Source organism: Thunnus albacares, chromosome 15 (genome assembly GCF_914725855.1).
Source record: "Thunnus albacares chromosome 15, fThuAlb1.1, whole genome shotgun sequence".
In the NCBI taxonomy this organism is placed as follows: domain Eukaryota; kingdom Metazoa; phylum Chordata; class Actinopteri; order Scombriformes; family Scombridae; genus Thunnus; species Thunnus albacares.
Genome location: NC_058120.1, coordinates 14,490,428 through 14,504,244, shown reverse-complemented (window position 1 = coordinate 14,504,244; position 13,817 = coordinate 14,490,428). Strand labels below are relative to the sequence as shown.

At 42.1% G+C, this 13,817-nt stretch overlaps 1 protein-coding gene across 9 annotated transcripts in view; it reads left to right on the top strand.

Annotated features, from left to right (window-relative positions):
* Positions 1–13,817, top strand: part of eml1 (EMAP like 1) — a 54,549-nt gene that overhangs the window by 10,565 nt on the left and 30,167 nt on the right. For 4 of the 9 annotated variants that reach the window (XM_044374801.1, XM_044374802.1, XM_044374800.1 and 1 more), the window contains exon 1: positions 3,186–4,025. The exons of 1 other annotated variant lie outside the window; for it this stretch is intronic. In XM_044374801.1, coding sequence (XP_044230736.1) covers positions 3,959–4,025 — 67 coding nt within the window. In that variant the 5' untranslated portion in view covers positions 3,186–3,958. Of the gene's footprint in view, positions 1–3,185; positions 4,026–13,817 lie in introns of those variants that run through there. 4 more of the 9 variants (XM_044374806.1, XM_044374805.1, XM_044374808.1 and 1 more) reach the window with 2 other exon arrangements.

The following is a 13,817-nucleotide window of genomic DNA, read 5'->3' as shown; positions in this document are numbered from 1 at the left end:
CAAGATGCACTGAGGACACATCTGATTGCTTAGACTACATTCGGAGGTGGTCTGGGCCACATTGAAAGACCGTCTTCAACTGACGTCCTCTGTATAAGTGGAAGTATGTACTCATTTGCGCACCAACTTCATCATATTAAGGTGTGAAACAACAAGAAGAAGCCACAACAACAGGCAAAATAGATTCTCGTGGATGAGATACACACGACATACACGCTCTGATTTCCATTTGGGATGAGGAGTTTTGATTTCGCCCATGCGCCAAAGTATTTGCAAACTATCCTGCATTAAAGTGCAACGCCATCGATGGTCTCTAGATGCTGGCTCTCATTCAGAAAGTGCCAACTTCTCTCTAGAAATACAAAGTGAGTAATGTTTTTCAATGAATCATTATATGTATCTATGTCCATCTTTACATACACTCTATGAGTCAAACCCAAGACACCATGTTTGATAGCTGTGTCATTACACCAAATGGAAATATTGTGGATTGGGCTTCATTTTATACACATTTACACTAAATTCAGCTTTGACGCACTACAAATTCTTTAAAATTGAGCCAGTGGTAGAGTTTAAGAGATTAAAGTAAATATGTAAAAAGTAGCTTTCCCTGTATGCACATTTGACTGGGGCTCACAGATTGTCTGTTTTTGGGACGGGCACTTACAGTATTTGTTAGTAACAGTGGGACATCCTCACACTCTCCAGCACCATCCTGTTTATTTTATAAGTGTGTGCACCCTCTGGATTCACCGATGGGCAGTGGAGACGGGGGAACAATGGGGGGTGAGGCAGGGTGGAGCAGCGGCGGTTCCACCACCTGCCACCCACTGTGTTGTAGGTGGGGTTTAGGGACCCATGGGGTGGTGGCTAGAGGGGTTGGGGGGTGTTAGGGGGAGGGTGGTTGGCGGGAATACACTCCAGTTTAAGCTGCCTCTTCCCACGTGAGCATATGCACAGAGAGACAGACACTTACAAAAACCAGACCTGCCCCTAATCTAGATCCCAAATCTGCCCCAGAATGAGATTTACAATAATCTGAACCCCCTTCAGACAAAACACCAGCATGACTCACAGTCTTTGCAGCAAAACACAATAGATGTTTACAGTTTGAGCTGCTTGCATGGAATTTCTTTTTGTGTCTGAATCAAAACACTGGAATTAGCTGCATTTTAGTGGTTAAAACAGATTTCATGTTACCTAAAAAAATGCAAATTACTTTTTCCACATTCTGTATTTGTCAATAAGAATTTTAAATGTAAATCCAGAAAAATTGAAATGTGTACAAATGGTGTAAAGGTCATGTTTTGACATTGTAATATCCTTGTGATTTCACAAAACAGCTATTGCACTGTGCAAACGCAACATGCGTCACAAAGAGCACCTTGTTTTCTCCCATAATCCTGCCCCGTCGCAGAGCTCGATAGATCTGTTGGTGGCTTGATGTTATTGTGTAATAAGTGAAGCGGAGTGCAGTGTTTTCCTGGGGGAGAGGAGGGAGAGACCAAAAACACGGGCTCTGAGGTCAACAACAAAAAGGCCTTGAACCATAAACTAATCAAGGCTTCACTCATCTGCTGTTAAAAGGTGCTTCACTGCATCCCTTTCATCCTCTTGTTAAAGGTCAAATCTAGCCGGGGACACCTTTGAACCAGAAAAGATTTGAGATATTATGACAGATACCTGCATGGAAAGAGCTTCATTTTATATCACATCAGCTTGGCTACTATAAAAACAGTGAATGAAACAAATATATGCTTAGAAGGTCTCTCTGCTTCTTTAGAGCAACTCCCCCTTTGTGTAATTTTGTCTTGTGATCTCAGAAGAAAGGGGGGAGTGTTTCCGACGTGAATATAGGCCACAGACACTGTCTTCTTTGGGCATATTATTTTTTCCTACAAGCTTGAACTATAAATAATGCAAAGAGCCCCCCCCCCCCTCACATGCACATACACACCCCCGCTCTGAATTAAAAAGATCTTTTTTTTTCTATAGGGTTTCCCCTCTTTCTCTCACTGAACTCCCTCCCTGCTCACTTTTTAATTTGCTCCTTCTCTCTACACCCCGCACCCTCCTCAAGTTCTCTCTCTCTTTCAGTTCTGTCCCCTCCCCCCTCCATCCCATTTATTTCTCTCTTTCCTCTCAACCCCCTTTCATTCTTTTCTCTCCCTCTTGTCCTTGTTTTAAGGATCCCTTCGTCTCTGAGCAGTCTGCAGCGGGGCAGATAAGACAGACAGAGGACAGAATGATAATCGTGTTTAGCCACAGCAGCGATCCTCTGGCAGTGTTCAGCTCCCATGTTTGGTGGCGGCTGCAGAGGGCGATGTGACGTCGGTTTGTTGTGGTGTCCCCATGTGACTCCATACCACTACAGTATGTGTGACTCCATGTCTGTGTTGGTGTGTGTGAAACTGCTCCTTGTAGACCAATAGCTCCTCTGTCATTTTGATAACTATTGGTTTGGTTTTCTTCATTTCTCTGCATTTTGGTGATTCCTCTCCCCTCCTCCCTCATCTATTTACTGTATCTCTACGCTCCTCTACTCTCCTTTCCTCTCCTACACTACTTTGACCTCTCCTCTTTTCTCCTTTCCTCTCCTCCTCTGTCCTCTCCTCCTCTCCCAAATCTTGTCCTCTCCTCTCCTCTTTTCTCCTTTCCATTCCTTTCCACTTCTCCTCTATCCTCCTTTTTCCTCCACTCTTTCCTTTCCTCTCCTCTCTTCTCTCATCCCCTACTCTATCCTCCCTTCTCCTCTCCTCTTTTCTCCTTTCCTCTCCTCTCCCCAACCTTGTCCTCCTCTTTCCTCTTTTCTCCTTTCTGTTCCTTTCCTCTTCTCTTGTCCTCTATCCTCCCTTTTCCTCTCCTCTCTTCTCTCCTCCCCTCCTGTATCGTCCTTTCTCCTCTCCTCTTTTCTCCTTTCCTCTCCTCTGTCCTCTCCTCCTCTCCCCAACCTTGTCCTCACTTCCCCTCTTCTCTCCTTTCCTTTCCTCTCTTCTCTCATCTTTAGTCCTCTCCTCCTCTTTCCTCTTGTCTCACTACCTTGTCCTCTCTCTCTTCTGTCTTCTCCTCTCCTCTTTTCACCTCCCCTTTCCTTTCATCTCCCCTCCTCTCCTGCATTCTCCTCTTCTTCTGTCTTCACTGCTCCTCTCTTCTCCTTTCCTCTTCTCTTCTCTCCTCCCCTCCTCTATCCTCCTTTCTCCTCTCCTCTCCCATCAAGCAGAGGAGGAGGATCTATCCAACAGGCCCAGCCCCCTGCGCTCTGACTCGTCCACACTGTGTGACAGGGGAAGGCTGGGCTGTCCCAAGCATTATCTAAACACTCTCTCACACACACACAGGCTCTGACACACACACACACACATATAGAGACACACACACACAGTAACTGCCTGTGCCAGAGTCCGCCTGCATGCACGCTCAGCTCAAGCCCTCTTAAAGCTGTTTTTCTGCTGGAGATCAGTGAGAGCTAACGACACACAGCTGCCTCTGCTGAAGACAGAAGAAGGACAAGAGGAGGGGAAAAGAGGAGGAGGAGAAGGGAGGAGAGGACAAGCACAGAGGAAAACAAAACCACCAGCAGCCTCTCTTAACTTCTGTCTCTGTGTCTCCGGCGGTCCAACGCAGTCATTCTTCAGCGGGGAGTGTTTGCTGCTGTAGTTTAGGAGTTGTTTTTTTTTTTTTTTGTGAGAGGGGGTGGAAAAAAAAGAAGAAGAGAGAAGAGAGGTTGGAGTTCACATGACATAATCGGAGTGAATGGGTTGCCATGGTGACTCACCCAGGGAGCCTGACCCGTGCAGAGTGAATGGAGGGAGCGCCTTGGACACCAAGTGAACGATAAACTAACGGAGGGGAGTCACCAGAGAGAAAGAGAGAGAGAGAGAGAGGGAGAGAGAGAGAGGAGAGCAAAGGAGTGGTGGATAACAGAGGGAGCAGAGGAGCAGAGCACCGAGGGCTGAGAATGGAGGACGGGTTTTCCAGCTACAGCAGCTTGTATGACACCTCATCACTGCTACAGTTCTGCAACGGTAAAACTAACTAATCCTCTCCTCACTCTTTCCTTCTCTCCCATCCTGCCCTTCCCTCAGCTGCATGTCGTTTCTCTGGACTTGACATGTCACCAGCTGACTGGCTAAACTTGACACCAAGTGTGTGTGTATGTGTGTGTGTGTAACAGACATGAGCTATTTTAGCTGCAGCTCTTATGGGCTTTGGCAAAAAAAGGGAGTTCAGTCTTTATGCTCTTGTGTAAAATGTCTCTCACTGTTAAAAGCTATCAGCTCTTTACATTAACCAAAAGATGTAGAAGAGATTTAGCACGAGGAAGCATTTGATTTTGAATATTTAAGGGTTTTTTTGGACTGTGAATCATGCAAAGCTACTCTAGTGGAAAGAACATAATAGGTCCCCTTTAAATATTTACTTCAGAGGACATTTACAGAATAATGTCAAAAGTCTCTGTGAGCCAGCAGATACCAAGAGAGCTAATAAACAAAGAGAGAGGATGAGGAACAGTCTGTCCTGATTACTCTGGTTCATGTCTGATATGATGAAGGGGTATGTTATGCATATATTTCTCCCCTGTCGGCTGATTACGGATCTGTTTGCTGAATGAATGACGGAACAGAACACTATTGCTCATGATTTTCTCGCCATCCTAATGTAATTTATTTGCTGGCAGAGGGAGAAACCATACTTCAGGCTGCTAATGTTATGGGTGGGAGAGGAGTGACTCAGGGAAGAGAGAAAGCAGCATGACACATCAGTATGACATCAGTTTAGGATTTATTGCCAAGAAGCTGAATTTAGAAATTTATCACATGCTGTTTAGAGTATTACTAAACTATGCTCATAATGGTCCCATATTTAATTCCAGTTCAACATGTCGTAAGGATGTATCATTCAAATGATGTATTGTTTTTGAGTGATGCTCTACAGTTTGTTGCCCAGTTGGGTGATGCCATCACTGCCGGCATACTGAAAAACTGAGCCCCCTGCACAAAGGGGATTATCCCCAACACAATAACCAGTGTCTCTAACAGAGATTACTACTGTAGCAGAGGAACTTAAAAACAGGCTTTCTGTTAAATGAAGATACAAATTTTATGTTTATCATTTACAGGGTGAAACCCCCCAAAAAATCATCACTCGTCCCCCTCAATGAGATATCACCATTGTGTACATCTATGATTTTTTACAGTGATAGCAGTGCTGGTTAGTGAGTGTAAGCTATCATTGTTGAACCACAGAGGAACATAATTGGCATTGGTGGATAATGAAAAAATCAATAATATTTACTACACTGTCTAAGCAGTAGCAGTGGAGGGATGAGGGGATAGTAGTGTCTATCAGAGCAAATCATGAATGTGGAATTACAAAGAGGTACCTCCTGCCATAGGTACATTTCATGAATCACTGATGAGATGAATCCAGTTAAAAGCTTTCATTCTGTATAGATTTCACTCATTAAATTTATAGCAATCATAAAAGAGGCAAAGAGGCAGGATGAAAATAAAGTGCTGCATTAGAGCAAGAATTTAAAGGTTTGTGAAAGTTGTAAATTGTACAAAATTAACCAAGGTTGACTAAAGATATCTCTCTCTATACTGTTATAAAGAGACATAACAGACGACTGTTCTCTTGCACCTGAACAGCTTCTCTTGGTACATCAAGGCTATAAATTACTAATTAAAATGGCACAGTGGCAAAGTTTAAGGTCATGAGTGACAAGGAAACTGGAATATCTAACAAAGGTGAGGCATCAGATTGAATCCAGTTCATAATTTGTATGTTGGAGTTCGAAGTTTTCAGATTCCAGTGACGGTTTGTTGCCTTCCAGTGAGGACGGTATGCATCTTTTCTACTCACATGTCATATCCCTACATGATAAGCAAAGTGCTGATGGCGCCAAGGATAAAATCTGGGGTGGGCCGGTTGGATTTACCTGAAAAACAGGTGTAGCAGTGGTGCACAGTGTTACAATAGTTTTACGAGTTCCTCCAAGGTAGTGACTGACCTTTAAAACCTCCTACAAACAGTGCAGTGGCAGTGGCACAGCTTTTCTGTAATACAGTATGAAACACCTTTATTGCTCGTGAGGCTCGGTGGTTTGGTGACAGGCTTGACTCTTTTATTTAACATCTGGAAAATCCAAACTATCCTTTGTCTACTCTGTCTCCATTTAATAAGTAAAATATTAAGTCTCATTTTTAAGATTCTCCCTCGTTCTTCCTGCCATATCATGCCCAACAGCTGAGAGAGAGCCAGTGAGTTTGTTTGTAATCCTTCGCAATGTCATGTTTCCTCTACAAGAAAGTCGATGAAAGAAGACATGCTGCTCAGGGGCTGTTGCCAGGGATTTTCCAACCTCCAGCCCCCTGCTTTTTCTCCCTCTCTGTCTCGCTTTCTCTTTCCTTCACACACACACACACACACACACACACACACACACACAGAAACACACCCAACACAGACTTAACTTCACGCTAAGGGAGCAGCGCCTTGTTCGCTGTTCCAACAGACTGCTTAATTGGGTGAACTATAGTTCAAATAAGTGTGTGCGTCTGTGGCTGTCCGAGCTACAGCTGATTTGAATGTATGGAGCGTGCGCACACATCTGCAAGACCAGTGTGTGTGTATGTGTTTTTATTATGCGTGTGTGTTAGGTCCTTAGGCCAGAGTGACATCATACTGTTCTGCTGCTGCCGTCCAGATCCACACGGTGCAAAAGGCAATGATGCCATTCATTCCCTCTTTCTCTCCGTCTCTCAGCCTGTGTGTTGTGGAGCATCCAACCAGACTAATGTTCAGAGACTAGGTCAGCTAAACTGCAGAAACACACACGCGGGCTGCATGTTTGTCCTCAGGAGGTCAGGGCTAGCTCAGGCTAACTGAAAATTAGCCCCATTACACACTCGGACACACAGACACACACACTGAGGAGGCCTCTGTAAAGGAAGTGAATCCTTTTTTCTGTGTTAAATTACATTTGGGTTGTACTGGTTCCGGACGAGAGGACAGTTTTGATTGAATTAGTCTGTGTTGTGTGCCTGGTAATGAGATTGCTGTTGTTTTTATATAATTTGCCAATTTTCTGACATCAGATTGGCAGAATTCTTGGTCATTTTAAGGGATAGAAAGTGATCATTTGATGTTATTGTGACTTTAAAGCACCATACTGGTTGTTTTTGTTGGTCTTTACATTACTTCCAACCATTTTCCTAATCCTACTATATCACATGAGTTTGATTTTATGCATTCCTGATTGATTTCCATTAATTTCTCTACAGTTTGGAAGTCGTCTGTCCAGCAGCATCCATTGTGCTGTCTGCTTATTGTTTATCTTTGAATTACACCATGAAAGAAATGCTTTTAGGAAGTTGAATGTCAAATAGCAGATGTTGGAGCATCCTTGAAAGCACCACAAAGTGATGTTTTAAACATACTCTTTGCTCACAAATGCATTACCAGAGAATGTTAATTTTGATGAATTACAATGGATATCATTGGACTGTTGTTTAATCTAGAAAGTACTTATACGATTAATCAATTATTTGTTTAGTTTATAAAGTGACAGAAAGTATTGAAAAATCCATCCATCACAGTTTCCCAGAACTCTTTTGTCTTATTAGAATCCCAAAACGCATAAAAAATATATAAAACAGAGACACTGACATTTGAGGACATGTTTGGCCTTTTTCTTACCTTGACTTAAACCCGATTATCAAAGTTGTTGGTGGTTCATTTTCAGCTGACTAATCAACTAATCATTTTAGCTCTGATATGAAGTAAGTTGAAATTTCCGCAAGTTAATTTTCATATCAGAAAAAATGAATAGAAGTCAATGGCTGCATGGAAGATAAGAAATCATTCTAAAAACCTTTAGGCGATGCTTTGGAAATTGATTGGCCATTATGTTGAGCACATGAGATGTGCAGCTAAAACATGCACGACCGGTAGAGCAAAAACATCCTTTAATGCGATTTCTTGTTCATTAGCTCCTGATGCACCAAAAGCTCCTGATGTATTAACAAGCAAATCTGTTATCAAGTAAATCCGGCTCACTTACAGTCCCCAGCCTCTCCATCCTGATAAATCCATTCACCTGCATTCATTCATTTACCTTTTGAGCTAATGATCTCTGCTCTGATTTGGATCAAACATGCCTTTATCTCTGCGCTCCACACTCATGCTGTACACCCACAGGCACACTGGCACTGCAGCACAGCTTACCGGCAGTGGCACTGTTGCAAGATGGCACCAAAAGACAGACAGCTGAGGGGGGCAGGGCGATAAACCAGTTAATGTGAAGTGCATAGAAAGAAAACCAAAAGATAACCTTTCTAAACAAAAAGCAAAGACAGATAGAAGTGCAGATGAATGAAGCAGACAAAGGTGAAGAGGGAAACTAATAAAGATGGAGGCTCATTTTATGTTTTGCTGTCAGCATTTTGATACACAGCAGAGGTGACATGAGTCCATCCGGTCTCCTCACGTTCTTGGCTGTACATCTATAGGTGTCGCCATCCAAACCCGGATTGATGATGGCACGTGTAGAGGGATTAGGATTAAAGCCCTGCTCACGTTATCAAACACAGTAGCCAAGGCAGGATGGCAGGGAGGAGGAAGAGGAGGGTATCATGTGTGCAAAGCATATTGGAGTGTTAATACAGCAAAGTTTAGGGTCCACTGACTTGTGTTGACTCTAATGTTCATATAGTAGCAATAAAGTCTTTATTTTCTTTCATTTATTTATGAATCATGGACTTGTTATGGTCCAAAATTGCTTTCCAAATATCTTCTCCTCTTTCTCAATGTCTCCTTATTTCCTTTTCTGCCCTCTTTATTTTTTCACATTATCCACCAATGACGAGTAACACCCGCTGGGGAAGCTGACCTGCACTTTGATATTTCCTCGGGTCTCCACTCAAATAAAACTGCACAAAAATGTCAACGGAGAAACAGTGAGAGAAGGCGTTATTGGGAAATGATGTGTCTCTGTCCACCGTTACACATCTGTAACTTTAGCATGTATCAGAGCAGCCGTCTAATAAACATCGACCTGAATGGGCTAACTCATCCACTAGTGCTGATTCATTTAAAGGTTCGCATTGATTTCCTATAGCTGTATCAGTGAGAGCACATGCACACTCTCCATTTCTTTTTATCTCCTCTCTCTCTCTCGCTCTCTCTCTCAGTGTGGTTGTATTTCTTCTATCTTTCATACTTTGACTGTGTCCGTCCTTCACCTTGCTTCACATTCCCTCTTACTCAGGCTGTGCTTCTTGCCATTTTCACTTCACCCTCATCCCTACGTCAGACTCTCTCACGCTCTTTGTTTGATCTTGTGTGAATGCCCCAAGTGGAGCTTAGAGTGCTTTCTGTTTTTTTTTTATCTCCAGACAGTCAGATATTGAGCAGAGCAGTTTGGGTTTCTGTAGTCACGAGTCATGCTGCTGCCCCCCCTCTTCTTCTACTTATCTCCCTCACTTTTTTCCCTCCTTTTTTCCTGATAAGGGTTCACCCTGCACTTTCTTTTTCATGCTGCAGAATAGAGAGCCATTAACTGCTAACACTTACACAAAGTGACAGTGTGTGCTCATTAAACGTGTACAGCTTTATTGAATGGGTACAGCAGGCTACTGAACAAACCTCAGGCTCATCAGCTACACTGCATCTCCTGCTCTGTGGTGTATGTTGTCTAAAACAGCAGTGTAGAAAAGGCCCCAGTTAGATAGTTACGAGTTAGAGTATTAATTACTGTTGCCCATATGGGGCTTCTGTGTCTAATGTGCTGGCGAGTGTCTGTTTACTGGGAACCAATCCACGTGCTGATGGTATATTTTAACTGACGTCACGCAGTTTAGGGTGCTTCAGTGTGTTGGTCGAGTGATGGACTACGGTTGTGCAGTGCAGTAACTTTCATTAAGTGACCTGTGCGTGAATGAAAAAGTGAGTATTTATCCGCTGCATTGCTTGTGATATTGTATTTCCTTGTGTTGATGCAGCTATAGATCACTTCTGTCAGCCAATGTGGATGAGAATTCGGAGCTTAGGTGCTCACCATGTGATCACTACACTAATTATTTCCAGTTTCACGCATGCTTGTTTATGAGAAGGGTCTATCTGCAGTCTTGCAGACCTACAAGTCACACCCACTTTACTACATGACACGCCCACTCTATTACACGACCCTCCCCCACCCCACCCCAATGTTGTCACAGTAACAGCGTGCTAAATGACACCCTCCCCCCAACCCCTATCCTACTATCCTATCCACTGCTCATGCCTAAACTTAACCAAGTTCAAAACATGTTCATAGATTTATTACCTTTTATTACTGTAAACACTGTTTTATGGTTGAGCTACAATACAAAGTGGCTAATGTCCAGTGTTGTTATCTGTACTGCTATTGAGGCTTTGCTAACTTGGTGACAGGAAATAGCATTCCTGTAGATTTGTCACAAATAATTAATCAGCAGGAGGATTTAACACAAATCATAAATAATAGGACGTGTTATGTCAACATTAGCAGTAACTTAACAGTGTTATATCTGTCTGAGAATCCCATGTAATGAGTGTTGTGTAATGCTGTGATAGTGTGATTATTTTTTATATTAGGTTTGGTAAAATTATGCATATTACTGCATATGGGTAAACTAAATGTATGCATATGTTATAAACACCCAGCTGTTATTGCATGACTACTGGAATATCTGTGTATGTGTTACTGCAAAGGGAAGAAGTAAACAGCACATCAACCATCTCTCAGCTCTTTGTTTCATACTGTGGAAGATTTGGCTTTAAGTGGTGTTGTGGCCGACACAGCAGGGTGAACCTAGTGAAAAACACAGAACTAGCACCCAGACTGAGCGCATTACTATTCTCTCCACTACAAGCAGATTGTGCTGCAGTAGAGTCAAGCTGCGTGTTTTTCTAGATCTGGTGGAGCCAGCAGATCTGTGGCTGGAAAATGATGCGACTTACATAATGAAAATAGTCCGGTGTCCTTTTAGTGCCAGCCCTTCGACACTGGTATCCTGATGTCCTCATGAGGCTTCTGCCTTAAATACTTGTACCATATCCCATGGATACTATACAAACAATATATACACAGGAAGCTTAATCTGCATTTTGGTGTATAATATCTGCAAAGAAGACTGTATACAAAAATAGGCCACAAGCCAGGATCATACTGAGCCACGATCAAAGGATGCAGAATAGAAATCAGTAATGCAGGTGGGCATTTTGGCATAAATGTGTACAGGCCCATTAATAAAGCGTTACTGACATGTGTATCTACATACACGCAGAGGTCAGTGAACAGACATTTTTGCCCCACAAATCTAAAGGGCAGCAATGAAGTAAAACCAAGTCTGAGTGAAATTCAGTGACGGAATAACTATTTTCATATTCATAATCTGCCTTCTTTACAAAAATATTGTGATAATATGAAATGTTTTAGGGTGAGAATGGTATATCTGCAGACCGGAGCCAGCTCCAAAAAGGCAGGGCTTGAAGGGGATACAGAAATAACGTGTCTGTGATAGCTTAAGTCTCAAATCACGGATGACCCTTTAGGCAAACCAGTAAACCAAGTCGTAAAAATGCGCTCAAGCAGATAGACAGACTGATGATACCATTTGTGTGTGTGTGTGTATCATGTAAATTAAGATGCTGAAACTTAACTTATTTATTTTGTTAGTTTTTTCTTGTTATTTTCTTGTTATTTTCCTGTTATTACCATGTTATGCATGATATGTTATGCATGGTATGTTATGCATGGTATGATCGTCTTACATTTTATTCAAGGACAAGGTTACCAGCACGTCAGTGTGCTCATGGAAACAGCCTCTTAGTGAGCCAGCAGGCAGAAGATGCCATTTGCTGTCTGAACTGAGTATTTCCCCTCTCTGCTCTCTCTCTCTCTTTCCCTCTTATCTTTTCCTCCACTGACACACATTCACGCAGCCTCATCCCATGACCCACTAAAACAATCAGGCATGTAAAGCAGGAGTGTGCGAGTTCCTGTGCTAAATATATATACATACTCTGACTATGTGTGTGTATGTATGTGTAACTAATGCTTCTGGCAGTGGCACATGAGATAGAGAAGCGCTTTCTGGTTATGGGTGTTTGTGTGTGTGTGTGTGTCCATCTTCAAGTTCACCATGCGTGTGTGTGTGCATACCATTAGAAGGTCAAGAGAGGAGACATGCAGGCTGCACGAGTCCTTGAACAGGATGTCATGGATGCGTAAAAATACCATGAAAGAGCCAGAAACAGAACTGTGTGCTCCAGCGGGAAGTCGAAAGCTTCCACTCTGCATGGTAACTCTAAATGTGTTAAACAGAGCGTTGAATTCTACCTGTGGGGGAGGGTAATAAATCATACAAGTCAGCAGAATCCCAAAGAAATGCTGTTATTTTTAGCCTTTGCTTGTTTCCTGAAAGTGTCATTGAAGCTGCTTTGTACATTCAAGACAACTGTAAACAATAACAGAGGGATTCAATTATGAATTCTTCAATATGACTATGAAGCACATTCAGTTATTCAAATGTGTTTCAAATTAGTATGCAAATGATTTCCAGCACAGATCGTCAGAGTGTGTCTGTGTGAGCACAGGTATGCATGTCAGCACTCATGTGTGCACATGCATGTCTGTGCATAAATCTCCCTTTTAATCCCAGAGTGCATCACCAAACCGTTTAAGATTAATTAAAGATAAATTAAATTACTGTGACAAGGTGAGTGTTATATTTTATGGTAATGATCTCCATCAGCGTATTGTCTCCACTGAGGTTGAAGTCATGGCACATCGATTTGGTTGCTCCTCATCTTTGAATCCTGGCCAATATTTCTTCTGGCCAGTTGTGATGTGAACAGATATAATTAACCTCTCTGTGCCCGTGATGCAGCTCCCACAGACTGCTCAGCACCCTAATTGATCTCTTACATCTGCTGTTAATGGAAGAACCAAGAGGGGAACCCCAGCTCTCTGTGTGTGTCCCGTTGCATGCGTTCAACCTGCCTGTAACAGATGGAGAGGGAAAAGAGGAGAATCCCATTAGAAATTCCATTAAAAATAGATTCATCAAGAACACAGGTGCGGAGATGAGAGGAGAGAGGACGGACATGATTATTTTGTTTGTTTACCCCTCTGTTGTTGTCACTTTAAATAATGAAAAGGGAAACCATGCATTAACATCGATAAAAATACCTTAAAAATGTTCCTTCCTTTGATATACCATAATTCAGTTTGATTTCAAATTCTCATAACATAACTATCAAAGACAAATATCACTTTTTGTTCCTTGAACTGAAGAGAGGATTTCCATCTAGACTCACACTTAAACAGTGACATTCAACAGTCATGCAGGTAGAAATCCATCATAGAAGATAAGAGGACGATCTCTCCACTGACTGTAGCATCAATGAATGTAGAATCCAATATGGATCAACATCTGTTACCTTCTAAGTAAAGAGAACAACTAGTGTCAGTTAAGCTACAGTCTTTGTAAATTAATAGAATTAAAACATTAATCAACAAAAATGTTCATAACTCAATCATCAAATCAGTGATGGAGAAAAATGTCACATATTCTCTTGTTCTCAGCTGCTTTTCTTTATTTTATATCATTGTACATCGAATATTTGGGTGTTTTGGACTGTTGATCAGACAAAACAAGTCATTTGAAGATGTCACCTTAGGCTACAGAGATTGCCATAGGCATTTCTCACATTTTCTGACATTGCATAGATAATGAAAATAATCCTTTGTTGTAACCACAAGTACAACTCATTTTTGTGCAACGGAAAAC